We start from the raw sequence: 13256 nt of genomic DNA on the forward strand, positions 1-13256 counted from the left end.
GTAGCAGGCAGCGTATTTTAAATTTCAGAGCAAATAAACTTGTCTAGCCCCTGAGCAGAAATTGGCTGACTTAAAGAGCAGTCCCCATTTCATACAGCAGTGCTGCCATTTCCTACATGGTGGGTGGACTTTCTTGCTGCACTTCTGGCCTCCATTTATCTCCAGTATTCTACGGGCAAGTCCCTTCCAGACCTCTTCCTTGATCTGGGATAGCTCTCCTGAATTCAGATAATGTTCAGATAATGGGAAGGATGATGATTTGTAGGAGAAAATAAGTGTTTTCATGTTAATGCCTGATTCAGCTCAAATCTGCTGCCTTCCCTCTTTTCCACTTTTTATTCGCATTCACAGGATTTTGGCTACTTCCTCAGTAGACAAGGGGCTGGGCAGGCTGAGGAAGTGCACCATTTTGCAGGAGGAGATCCAGTGCCAGGAGATACCTCTGCGAGGTACAGTCCTGCTTCCCCTTCCCAATACTTGCTTTGCCATAGGGAGGTGCACAGGCTGGGTGCTCCAGAGAGAACTGGGCACACTGCTAAGTAATGTAGGCCACAGCTTAAATCCTCACCTAAATTCTGTTGAAATACAAGGCAACATTTCTTGTTTCCAGGACATACATTACTGTCACAGTTGCTGAAAACATTAACCCTGAGTCCTTCTAGGACAGCAGATACAGCTGACCTCAGTAGTTGTAGCCTTTCTCTGTGTTTATTCTATTTGTCCAAGGCTGGCAAGTACTGTATCCATTTCAATTCTGTTCTTTATTCATTCAATCATTCATTCAATTTCAGGAAATATTAAAGGCTCCAAAAACGTCCAGGATGGCGGCATAGCTATTGACAGGAATTCAGATTGGATCCTGGTAAGGGAATGAAAATATCTTTGGCTGAGAACAGCTGTATTTTTCCAAAATGCTGTGTATTTTTGCTGGGAAATGCAAATGAACAAAATGAGCAGACATTAACATAAGGACAAAGGCTAAAAGCTCTTGGTTGGATGCTGGCTGGTTAGAAAACCAGATGGTGCATTGCCAGCCAGGATGGAAAACTGAGAAGGGCCCTTCTCATTAGCTGAGGACTGCAAAGGACCTTATACTTAACTGCAGCCACCCCCACTCATAGGAAAAGGGAGGATTGGTAGAGGAGGCTTAGGAGAGACACCAGTTTGGAGGCTAACGCCTCAGCCTGATTAGCCCTGAGCCCTGATCTTTGCCTCAGCTCAGGGCTGGAGCCCTGGGTAACCTCATGTGGCAGGGGGCACTTCAGGGAAGGTGCTTTTTAACTCCCACTAGGCTTTCAATGCTGTGCAGGGGATGCTGAATATTTGTCATATGGCATCTTCAGTCATCCTCTGTCTACACCTTTGCTCCTCATTCATTAGCTTGTCCTGTTGCTCCACAGGCTTGCCTGCAGAAGAAGCACCACCGACCCTTCACTACCACCGAGGACATGAATGGAGTCTGTACTCTGCTCACCACCAACCTGCACAGCACAGCCTTCCTCAACCTCACCAAGATGGGTATAGGAGCAAAGCCAGTGCTGTGCCTTTGCAGGGGGAGAAATAACAGCCTGAGGCTCTGTTCTAACAGCAGGGGCCTTCTGAGTTCCTAATGTACTGTCCACTGGGAGAGACCTAGTGCTGGATTTTAACATGTATTGTAGTGACTTCAACAGGGTTACAACGTTCAGCATTGCAGATCAGCACACAGCAGCAGGGAGCTCCTGTTGTGGTGTCCATGCATCTAAAAGATCCAGCTCTTAAACCAGAATTTAGAAAAGCATTGACATTCTCAGTGGATGGATATGACAGACATCCACTGGGAATTTAAAAAGTGCCTGAGCATTAAAGATGGTTCATTCCAACTGAACTGGACATTTAATCAAGGAAGCAGAGAGCTGGTCTGATTGTCCAGCCTTGCTCTGCTTCTTGCTGTCACTGCAAAGAAGCTGAGAAGTTTCAATTAGACACCTAGATGGTGTCATTCCATATAACTGCTGTTAACAGTCTGACCCCCAGGTCTTTTGTGAGTCTGGGACCCTGGTGGAAATAGCTCTTGAGTTTAAGATGTGTTTATTAGAAGATGTGTTTATTAGAAGATAATTTTCAAAAGCTAGAGTGTGTTTTTTTTCTTGCTTTTTAAACTCTTTAGTTGAGACCAAATTAAAAGGCATTCAAAGTAGAACCAGCAACAAGAAGATTGCTGAAGGGAGCAGCTCTGTCAGCACAGACACCACCAGCAGTGCTTGTGGTGAGCTCTTTGGTAGCACACAAAACAGCTCTATGTGCAAAGGTAAGTACTGGACAGGTACAAATATTACTTCCTTCTGTATTAGCTGAGTTTGAAGCAGCTTGCATGCATCTGGTGGGAGAGAGCTGGGGAGGGAAAAGATTGAGGTTTTGAAGTTCATCTGTAATGGTAAATGTCAATCATTGTTACAATCATCATTAACTGAGATTCTGAAAAATAAAACCTGTCACTACAGTGTAGACCATATCAGCTTGACCTGCTTTTAAAATGGCTGGATGGTGTAGTAGTCAAATTTTTGGTTATTTAACACTATGTAAATGTTCTTGAACCCTTGTTAAATGTTGGGCTGTTCACATACCCCTTCAAATGTCCTTTTATATTTAACTGCATTGACAGAAGTGGGAACAGAGATTGCTGTCATTCTGGCTGGATCAGAGAACACTAAGCCAGACGATTTCCAAAATGCCAAGACCTCTGTCCTCAATCTGATGAAGTCATTGTGGCAGAAATGCTCAAAGGTGCGTGAACCTCCTCAGGGTTTCATAATCTGGTAGACAGGATGCATCAGAGCTCTAGTGAAGAATGGAAAGTCTCCTAGATCATATAATTATTGCTTTTTAAACTTCACACTGATGCTGGTAATAATTCTACATATTCTAATGCAAGAGTTAAATGTTAGTGAGCCAAGGAGGAAGTGTAGCTAAAGAGGAAAGTGGAAGAGCTAGGAGTGGATTTTCATGCCAGAAGCATGCTTAGATATTTTACCAGGCAAATCTCTCAGGGCACCTTGAACCACGACATGCAAAAATAAGGAGTATGGTGTATAAGCTATTACTTTAAATCATTTAAATGAATCTGGGGACAAAGTGAGGCTGAGCCATATGCTCACAAAAGGTCTAGCCAGACAGATAAATACAGGAACTTCAGACAGAAATCACTGTGTTGAGCCAAAGGAAATAAAGTCAGTTCCTGGAGCTGATCCAAAAGGGATCACCAGAATACAAATGTGTGATGGAGACAGAGGGGTAAAGACAATATACCTATTACTTGCAATATATGCTTTTTTTTTGTGTTTGTGCAGTAGAGTTTGAGACTAAATTTGGCATTTTGAGGGTCTTAGGGGTCCTGTCTTAGGTCTTGTCTAACCAGCTCTGGCACTGCCATCTGCTTTATCCAGATCAGGTTTGCTGTGGTGCAGGGTGGAGCACAGATCCAAACTGAACTGAGCCTGCAAGAGAGCTGCAACAGGCTAACTGCTTTCTTCAAAGTCAGGAACATCAAGCAGCAGAGCTCACAGACTGACATCGCAGCCACACTGCAGCATGTGTTGTGAGTTCACGTGTCTCAGGAAACTCCAGGAACACTCAAGTGATTCCTTGTTTCATGTGCATCAGTGCAGCCTTCCACATCTCCTCTCTACCCTTCTTTATCTCACACTCTCAAAACCTTCGCTTTTTCAATGCTTCTCTTAGTGACAGGCTCTGCCAGCTGAGGCCTGTAAATGAGTAATTGCCAAGAGGCAAGGTGTAAAATCCTTTCTGGCTGACACAGGGGCTTCAGAATGAAAATTTAATCACTTGGGTCTTGCTTTAAGCAGGTGCTTTCCCATCTGCACTGCTCTGCTGCATCTCTGGGAGTCATGCTTTCCCTCTTGACTCCATTTTCCTCTCAGTGGCATGACTGTAACAATACTGACCCACACTGTAAAAATGCCCCATATGCTATTTGTGAAAGTGCTCGTGAAGTCAGAGCTACCTGTTGTGGGCAGCCAATGTCCCCGGAAAGCATAAATCCTGGTGCATGTTTGCCTTGTGCATCTCTGCTCTTGTGGGCTGAGAGCTCAGTGAACATCAGCACCCTGCTATCAACATTTCTAGCTCTGCAGAGATGACTTGTCCCATGAAATACCTCTTGGCTTCTTTTTCCACAGGAATAAAGTCTTTGAAAGCCATGACTTCAGCCAGACTGTTAACAAGATAATCATTGTCATGGCATCTGGGCAAGTGCTTCTGGAAAACCATAGGTTGGGAAATGTCATGAACTCCTTGGACATGGCTAGGGTCAAACTCTATGCTCCTGGGGTGAGTGGGAAGCACCATCAAAGTCATACTTCTTTTGCATCAAAGCAATATATAAGGGAGTGATGTTTCCATCCATCCCATGTGTCTGCTTTTATGGTTTAGCAGTGGGTGAAAGAAAAAGTAGCCATGCATTAGACTTGTAGGATGTCTAATCTGGCTCCTCCGTTTCACTCAGGCCTCCATCTTCTTGATGTCAGAGAGCTTATTTTGAAGGAGTTAAGGAATATATCCTAGAAACAGAAGTGCTTCAGTTGTGTATATCTTGTGGCTCTAGAGCTTTTATTATTGTTTTTTTCTTTGCAAATAAGGGCTTTCTATGGAATCTAGGATCAGGGTTGCTTTACCAAGCTTTCAGAAAATTCCCTCCTGTTAAGAGCTTTCAAGTTTTTAATGGCAATTTGGGAATTTGCTGGTTTTTTGGTCTGTGTATGAAATGTGTTCAATCTCCCTGTCTTCTCCCTAGATTGGAGAGTTCACAAGCAACCAGTGGGTCCCAGAAGAGCTGCAGAAAGTTAGAGGCGACAGGTTCATTCTGTCCACACATGAAGATTTTGACAGTTTCCTTTCAGAGCTGGAGAGAGAGACTCTGAGAGATTCAGGTAGAAGAAATCCCACTCCTGACACATCTATGTTCTCTGTAACTTACAGAGTGGCTATGTAATGGGGGGTAGTTTCATTACTCAAGGAATGTAAATTCATATACAGATCTTACCTGTTCTGGTAATCATTTGCCCAGCAACAGCAAGTTGCAGCATGTGATTTCTATTACACTACTAACAGTCCTCTTCAGACAGACAGGACAAGAGGATCATATTTGGCATCTGTGACCTGCAGCCATAACATCAGTACAGAGAGAGGTGCTTTACCATACATTCACTGCAGGCTCAGTGTTTCTGTTAAATTACTGGCCTTCTGGGTGTGCTCAGAGCAGTTTATTTCTGTTGAATTGTAGCTGCAGCTTTAAGATGCAGTCCTGGTCCCCACAGTCTTCGAAACTCCCAGTATTTCCACAGTACCTGTAGTCTTGCACCTGAACACAATATTGACTGCAGGGATGAGGAAGAGTTCAGCTGGCAAGCAGCAAGGAGCAGGAACACCGCATAGGCAATAATGCAAGGGTTTACTTCACCTTTTGCTTTCTCTCCCACCCTGTCATCTTTGTTCAAACTCGTTTCCTAATTCAGCTGAAAATACTCCAGCTGAAGCACCAGGGCACAGAAAACCTAATAACAGTGGGGACAGCAGGCTCCCGTCTTGGATGGAGGAGGACGAAGAGGAGGAGGAGGAAGATGGCTTGTGTACGTGGTGAAGTATTTTCTAGCAGAATCGTGCCAGGGACTGCCATGGGCTGACAAAGTATGGGGGGTTGCTGTACCATGAGCTGCCAGACCTGAGATGTAGGTCATGCTGGAATGACAGCTGAGCAGTCTTGGTGCAGTTCAGTTGCTTGTTTGAGTGAGATGACTTGTGTGTTGATCAATAACACTGCATAAGGAACCTGGCTCTGACCAAGACTGCTGATTGCCACCTTCTCATTCCTTTACTTTCCTGGGCAGCTTCTGGAACTGAGATTGCTTTTGTCCTGGATGGATCAGGGAGCATTGAGCCCGAGGATTTTGAAAGAGCAAAAGGATTCATCCATAAGATGATGAAAATGCTGTATGAGAAGTGCTTTCAGGTACTCTCCACTCTCTTTCTTTAGCAGGCTAGAGAATGTGCTGTGCTTTAAGCTGCTCTTCACCAGAACTTGAAACTGCACAGGTTTGTTTCTATTAGGATGGAAAAGCACTTCCGTGACTGGCAGGTATTCTCAATATAATTTTGCTTACATCTCAGCAGTACCTTCCCAGTCTTGATCCCAGTAACATTGTTGGTATAGAAAGTCTTATTTCTATGCTCAGAAATCCCTAGGTCTGCTACGCTGCCCATCTCTGCTTTCTTGTAAGGTGACAGTCATGACTCTCCTCTGGTTTCCTGTCTCTATTCCTATTCTGCAATCACAGAAGCACCAGTTAAGACTGCTTCTTCAGCCAGGTACCTTACCAGTCTTGTTTAACTCCGGTTACATATTCTGCGAGAAGGTACTCTGCTGCTTCCTCTTGTGAGGCTAAGAAGTGTCATCCACACAACAACTTTAGGAAAGCCTCTATCTCTCAAATGGTTCAAATGACAGCATATTCTAGGGTGCAGATACAAAATGAAGAAATGGTCCCATTCTCCAGACTGTCTTTGTTAATCAGACTGTCATGGCATAGGAGTACTCCAAGGAAAGGCAATGTGCAGCAGGAAGCAATGAAGGAACAATTCAGTAGTATCACATATAATCTCCTCTGCAGCCTGCACGTGGGCCAAACAGAGCAGGAAAATGCAAGGACTTCAATCAGTGTTTCCCAAAACAATTTTTCTCTCTGAACTGGTAGTGCCTTGGTTTTCCTGAGCTATAACATACTTACAACAATCACTGTGTCTGCACTAGACATACTTAAAAGCCATGTTCTCCTGAAAAAAAAATCTTCCTTTCTGCATAGTCTGGCTAATATTTCTGTTGGGATTTCTGGGCTAGTTATTGCAGAGATGAATCAACAGTAGTCACAAGCATGTGCTTATCTGCTGCTTCCTTCCAGTGCAATTTTGCAGTGGTGCAGTATGGGTTTGAAATCAGAACGGAGTTCGACCTGCGAGAAAACTGGAATCCTCATGCCACCCTCCAGAAAGTACTTGATATTGTGCAGGTGTGCAATGTGACAAAAACAGCATCTGCCATGCAGTATGTCCTGTAAGTAACAAAAGAGCACAAGAAATTAAGGGGATGAATTTCTGGGGCATTTCATGAGTAAGGGAGAGGGACATCTATGAACATCCAGGTCCTGAAAGCAGTGGTCCATCCTGGAAGCATTCAGGTCCATCTGGCAGTGGTTGAATGGCAGGCAGTGGTTCCTATGCCATGTTTTAGAGGGTTATAAAAACCAGCTGTTGGTGCCTAATTCTTGGTGTGGGGGCACTCAGGAAGCAATAGAAAGGGAGACAACCCCTAGCAGTTTTAAGACGTGTGAGTATGAAGATGTGTGAAGATGTGAATCCTCTTGCCTCCTTCCTGTGACTGTTAGTTGCAAGTGCATAATTCAACAGGACTCTTCCTTCTGTCTCAAGGAGGGAAGCTTTAACTTTCATCCCAAGTTCCTTGTTTTGATGTTTTCCAGGGATTATATCTTCACTGAAAGTCATGGGTCCCACAAGGATGCAGCCAAGGTCATGATTGTGCTTACAGATGGGGAAATACTCCTGGATGAAATGAACTTGACAACTGTTATAAATTCACCCAAAATGGCAGGAATCAAGCGTTATGCTATTGGAGTAAGCTGGGAATGTACTTGGAGAATATTTGCCTTCTATTTCTTGGTAGCACCAGGGGGCAGAGAAAAGGAGAAACCAGCAAATTAACCTGCGTGTTTGTTTGTCAACAAGGCTTTGTCCTGAAGTCTGAAGTTTAGTTTCAGACCTGCTCTATGTCTCCTCAAATAATATTCCTGCTATCTCTTATCATTCTTTCAGGACAAGAAAATGTTCAATTTTGTGATGTCTTGTAATCAGTTGATTTCCAAAATCAATTGTTAGATACAGCAAAAGTGTATAACTGAATATAGCACCAGCCAGTTATATGAAGATGCTTGTAATGGTTTGGCTCCAGGAGACACTGCGGCTGTCCAGTTCATTGGTTTCTAAAGCAATTGCTATTCCTGGGTTTACACATACTGGCTGGAGCTGAGGTTTTTCCACAGACTGTTGAAGGAATTAGGTCGGGGTAAGAAGCCTCTAAAGGCTGCTTCTTTTGTTTGATTTGCATCTCTTCTGCAGGTGGGAGACGCCTTCAAAAAACCAAAGGCCCTAAACGAATTGCGGCTGATTGCCTCTGGTTCAGATGACACTAATGTATTTCAGGTGACCAATTATTCAGCATTAGATGGGCTGATTTCAACCCTGCAGCAGAGTATTATTGGTATAGAAGGTAAGTAGCAACCTTTCTATTTCACTAGTACCTTTTGAGAAATAAGGAGAAAGTAGCTTACCCCATTTCTGCTGCATCCTCAGGTACACAGGGTGATGCTCTGGAATATGAACTTGCACAAGCTGGTTTCAATGTGCAGATCTTGGATAAGGTAAGTGTTCTGCATTTAACCCTGCTAAATGGTTGTATGCTGTGCTGCTGTGATAAGGTTTCAGGAGGTCTCCCACAGTAAATTGTGGTGATACAAAAGTGTGAGACCCATATAGTCAAATCTTTTTAGCAAGCCACTGCTTGCTTTGAATGTGTCAGATAAGCAAAAATATCACTTTTATATAGTCTGTGAGTAGGGATGGGATTTATCTTGTGATTCCTGTTCTAACTACTGCATCCTTTTTATTCCACTGGGCAAAAGAGCTATCTCCAGTTGATAGCTTTGATTTTGCTAGGAGAAATCAAAGCCACTAACTGAATCTCCAATGCGCAAGTCAGGGAGTTTAGGAGCCAGAAAACATTGCTCCATACTAAATTGCTTTGCGAGTGCTAGAGGCAATTGCTCTGTGTTCATCTCTTCTAATTTGCTAATGTTGCTTCTGCAGCAAGTCTTAATCTTTGGTGCAGTGGGGGCCTTTGACTGGTCTGGTGGAATTCTGCTGTATGATCTGGCAACCAAGACTGCTGTTTTCCTGAATGAATCTAAAGAAGCAGCCCAACAAGCAAAATACGGTTACCTAGGTAACAGGTTTACTACTCTCTGAGATCAAGTGACAACCTAACTGCGGTTTTGCTTAGTTTATTGGCATTTAGTGCAGTGTGGCAATAATGACAATATGTACCTGATGAAGGCCACCTCCTGCTGCATCATACTGGATTTCCAGTGTTTTCTCTAGCAGGGAGATCGATTCTGATGAAAACACTCTCTGCCTCCTTGTTTTGGGAAGATACAACTTGTTTTCTCCTATGAGTTATGATGCCTTGTGGTACTGCTCTGTTAACACATGCCATTTGTTTTCACTGTGCAAGAATACTTGCAATGAGGGGCATTTTTAGAGTTAATAAATATTTCACTTAATGCGAGTGCATGGAGAAGACAGCTTGTGAATCCATACTGTTCACGTCTTGGTAACAAGTAAAGCCTTGCTTGTTCACCCCAGTGCTTTGTAGCCTAATGATCCCTGTATCTCCTGACTGTAGCCTTGGCCATAAAGTCTTACCAAGTAATATGAGGTGCTGTGGACTTGTTTGTGTTGGGATAATCCCTCTCCCATTACCTCTGTGCTACAGAAGCCCCATAAAGTTCTTGTTTTGCTTTCTAGACAGAGTATAGCATATTCTTCACTTCTGTGGAGGATGATAAACCTTACAGCTTGCAGGCATAATAATTGAAACCAAAAAAGTGTGGATGATGGATAATCATGCAGGAACTCTGACAAATGCTAAGAAAAGTCATCAAGAGTTCAAGCATATTTTTCAGGACAGTAATTTATTCAATTACCCTAAGAGCTGCTAAGGCAGCTTTGCTGGCTTTGCTGTCAGAAAAGTTGCCTGCTATTTCCTAATCAGTATTTTTATGAGATGCTGTGTAATCAAAACTATGGGCTCCAACAGTTAGATTATGGTGTAAGTTCTTGGATCTCATTGAATATATAGGTCTGTGTCTCAGACCAAACTCTGTGGGTTTTTTCCTTCAGGTATAGAGTATGGTACTGATAACGTATGCTATTTTTATTCTTCTGTGAATATACCAGGGTACAGCGTGGCAGTGGTACACACAGAATATGGACCCTTGTACGTGGCTGGAGCTCCACGGCACAGCATGAACGGGAAGGTGTTGGTGTTTCAGGATGGCCACTTAAAACAAACACTGCAAGGAGAACAGGTACTGGGCTTCACTCACCAGGGGCAGGTAGGCTGCACACATCTGTCTGCTCAAACAGAGCTGCATTTTCTCCTCCAGACACACTTGGATTTAGCCAGATGTGTATTACAGAGTCTTTGTTCATAGTGCTTTGTGAACAGCAGAAGAAATAATGAAATTTGGAAAAAGACTGGGAAAGAAATTAGCTAACTGGGGTGTGCTATATTTATGTCCTGTCCTCATGGTTCGTGGGGAAAGAGGTCATCAGCTGTGGTACTCCTTTTTTCTCTGTCAAATTGTTGAATAATGATTTTGTTACTGCTAATCTGGTTATAGGAGCTGTCCCTGAGGATGGCTGTAATAAAATAAATAATAGGAAATGATCCACATATAAGTAGATATGTGGTGTTTTGTTCTAAAAATTGCCTTACTGCTGCAAAGGACACTAATTCTACAAAGCTATATATAGAGAATTCCAGTGAAAGAGCTGCTTGTCTTTTTCTGGAGCACAGGTTGGATCTTATTTTGGATCTGAGCTCTGCCCAGTTGATGTGAACCGTGATGGGGTGACAGATCTTCTCCTTGTTGGAGCTCCATTTTACCACATTCGAGGGGAAGAAGGAAGGGTTTACGTCTATCGCCTGGAGACAGAGGTAAAAACACTGGTAGCGTAAACACTCCATGTTGGGGATTTTCCAACCATGCCTAAGTAGTGACAAATAAAACATTCCTCCTTTGTGCTCTCACTGAGTGTGCTCTCCCTGTATGGTAGAGGACTGCAGGCTGAAGCCAGCAAGCCTGTCTTAATCATTAGAATATAAAAGAGAAGTAACAAGAAATAAAACCAGTCTGTGCCTAAGGTATACACTTATCACAGTGTGATGATATCGTATCTTTAGCCCATACAAAGGCAATTTGTTGATGCAGACCTTGCTCTGCCAAGCAGTGTTCCTTGTGATGCTTGCAATAAACATGTGCATGGGTAGCTGCTAAAACTTTGCTTCCTGGGACTTGTGGAAAACAAAATGTTTTGTGAGCCTTGCTGCAGGATCTGTTACATGATATATAGGATATAAGTTAATTGTGTCATTTCGAGTGAGATGTGAACTTTAGCAGTAGACCAGCAGAAAACACTCTTTGGTGCTCTGCTAAAATCGGCTCAGGGCATATAAAGGATGGTTGGAAGCAGGAAAGAACAGCCCGGGCATGACAGAATTCAAATAACGTGCACCCTCTTGTGGCTTATTTCTGTAACAGGGTGGAGGAGATGGGATGCTTTCTGTTATGAAACAAGCCCAGGATCAACTCAATCCGCTACTGATTTAAGAAAAGACAGGGCTTCAGTGTGTCTGCTTGAGTAGGGCTGTCCAGAGACACTGCTTCTGTGCGAGAATTTGTATGCTCTCAAGGCAGAAGGATCAATCTTCTGTCCCAAGAATTAGCTGGTATCTTGAATTCAATATATTATTTAGGACTTCATTGTTCACCTTTAAGAATTATTAATGTGCAGAAAAATATTAGTGTGCAGTAAGATTATGTCTTTTTTATGTAAGAGCTACTGATGCTACATTTGCTATAAATGGATTTCCTCTGGGGTGTTTTTCAGACTGGATCATTCACCTTGAAAGAACACTTAGATGTGCAGGTGACCTCTCCTTTTGCAAGGTTTGGGTTTACTGTGGCCAGCATTGGAGACATCAATGGGGATGGATATGAGGATATTGCAGTTGGAGCCCCCCTTGAAGATCAGCTTTCATACGCTTCCTCTTTCGGCAGCATTTACATCTTTAATGGGGATAAAGACAGGATCAAGAGCTCTTTTTCTCAAGTACGTGTCTTGTTGGGAATTGGCTCCAGTACATCTTGAGAGGGAGAAGCTTGTGGTTCTGTAGCATGAGGCTGGGAAGATGGACTTCCACGTGTCATTTGCATTTATGGGTGAGAAATTTGCAGATGTCAGATGGTTTATGTGACTCAGTAGGTTTCTGCAGCAGAGCTGCTTCTTAACTGTAATTACTCACCTGTCTGCTCAGGCAGAGGAGCTGGGTTCAGGTGCTGGCTATAGAACATCACAGCCTTTTGCAAGCCTGCCTGTCCTTTACAGGCTGTTCAGAGTCAGTATTTTGCATCTCAAGAATGTTACAAAACCCTCCTCACAGCAGCCTCCTGAAAAGACGTGTATTTTCCCAAGGACAGGAGAGACTTCATGACTTATTCATTTATGTTTCCCCCTTTTAGAGAGTAAAAGCCTCAGAAATTTCTTCAGGACTCCAGTATTTTGGACAATCCATTGATGGTGGCTTTGATTTCACTAATGATGGTCTCCAAGACATCACAGTAGGATCACTGGCGAACGTGATTGTGCTACGGTAGGTAGTAAGTTCTATTTTTTAGTGTGCTGAGGAAATGCTTCAGGCAAATTTAGAATCTGTGTTCCAAGCAGTGTAATGATTCTATTTTTAATTCAGTGCCAGAGGGACATAAAAAATATTTCCCAGTGCTAGAAATCATATAAAATGTAAAGCCTTTAGCTCAAGTTGCAAAGACTTTTCCCTTTGTATGTGTAAAGCTTTGAACAAGCATGAGGTAGTGAACATGAAATGATTAACACAGATCTAGGTCTAAGGAGACCTTGATGTCTGCAGTTCAGTACTGATAATGTAAGTCATTTTGACAAAAAAGATCATTTCTTTACATTACATACATTACATTGCATTTACATACCTCATTTTCAATCAGACATTTTTTAACTGGTAATGGGTTAAAACTTAAGCAGGGAAAGTTTAGGTTGGATATAAGGAGGAAATTCTTTCCTGTTAGGGTGCTGAGGCACTGGAATGGGTTGCCCAAGGAAGCTGTGAATGCTCCATCCCTGGCAGTGTTCAAGGCCAGGTTGGACAAAGCCTTGGGTGGCATGGTTTAGTGGGAGGTGTTCCTGCCCAGGGCAGGGGGGTTGGAACTTGATGTTCTTAAGGTCCTTTCCAACCCTAACTATTCTGTGATTCTATGAACTGAGAGACCTGTGCAGTTCACAAAGAGTAAGACATGGAAGACAGATTTGATTTT

General features: G+C 43.0%; 1 protein-coding gene across 1 annotated transcript in view; it reads left to right on the forward strand.

Annotated features, from left to right (window-relative positions):
- LOC130602037 (integrin alpha-E-like) overlaps positions 1 to 13256 on the forward strand; it is a 33288-nt gene that overhangs the window by 7654 nt on the left and 12378 nt on the right. The window contains 19 exon segments of the mRNA XM_057414552.1: positions 352 to 449; positions 792 to 862; positions 1401 to 1518; positions 2150 to 2290; positions 2645 to 2766; positions 3426 to 3577; positions 4179 to 4329; positions 4793 to 4928; positions 5514 to 5627; positions 5886 to 6007; positions 6954 to 7105; positions 7530 to 7683; positions 8185 to 8335; positions 8419 to 8486; positions 8932 to 9067; positions 10081 to 10211; positions 10703 to 10843; positions 11797 to 12018; positions 12429 to 12559. Coding sequence (XP_057270535.1) covers positions 352 to 449; positions 792 to 862; positions 1401 to 1518; positions 2150 to 2290; positions 2645 to 2766; positions 3426 to 3577; positions 4179 to 4329; positions 4793 to 4928; positions 5514 to 5627; positions 5886 to 6007; positions 6954 to 7105; positions 7530 to 7683; positions 8185 to 8335; positions 8419 to 8486; positions 8932 to 9067; positions 10081 to 10211; positions 10703 to 10843; positions 11797 to 12018; positions 12429 to 12559 — 2511 coding nt within the window.

The sequence above is a fragment of the Pezoporus wallicus genome, unplaced genomic scaffold, assembly GCF_028554395.1.
Source record: "Pezoporus wallicus isolate ANWC-B61680 ecotype Strahan unplaced genomic scaffold, APGP_CSIRO_Pwel_v1 contig_8517, whole genome shotgun sequence".
NCBI classification, from domain to species: Eukaryota; Metazoa; Chordata; class Aves; order Psittaciformes; family Psittacidae; genus Pezoporus; species Pezoporus wallicus.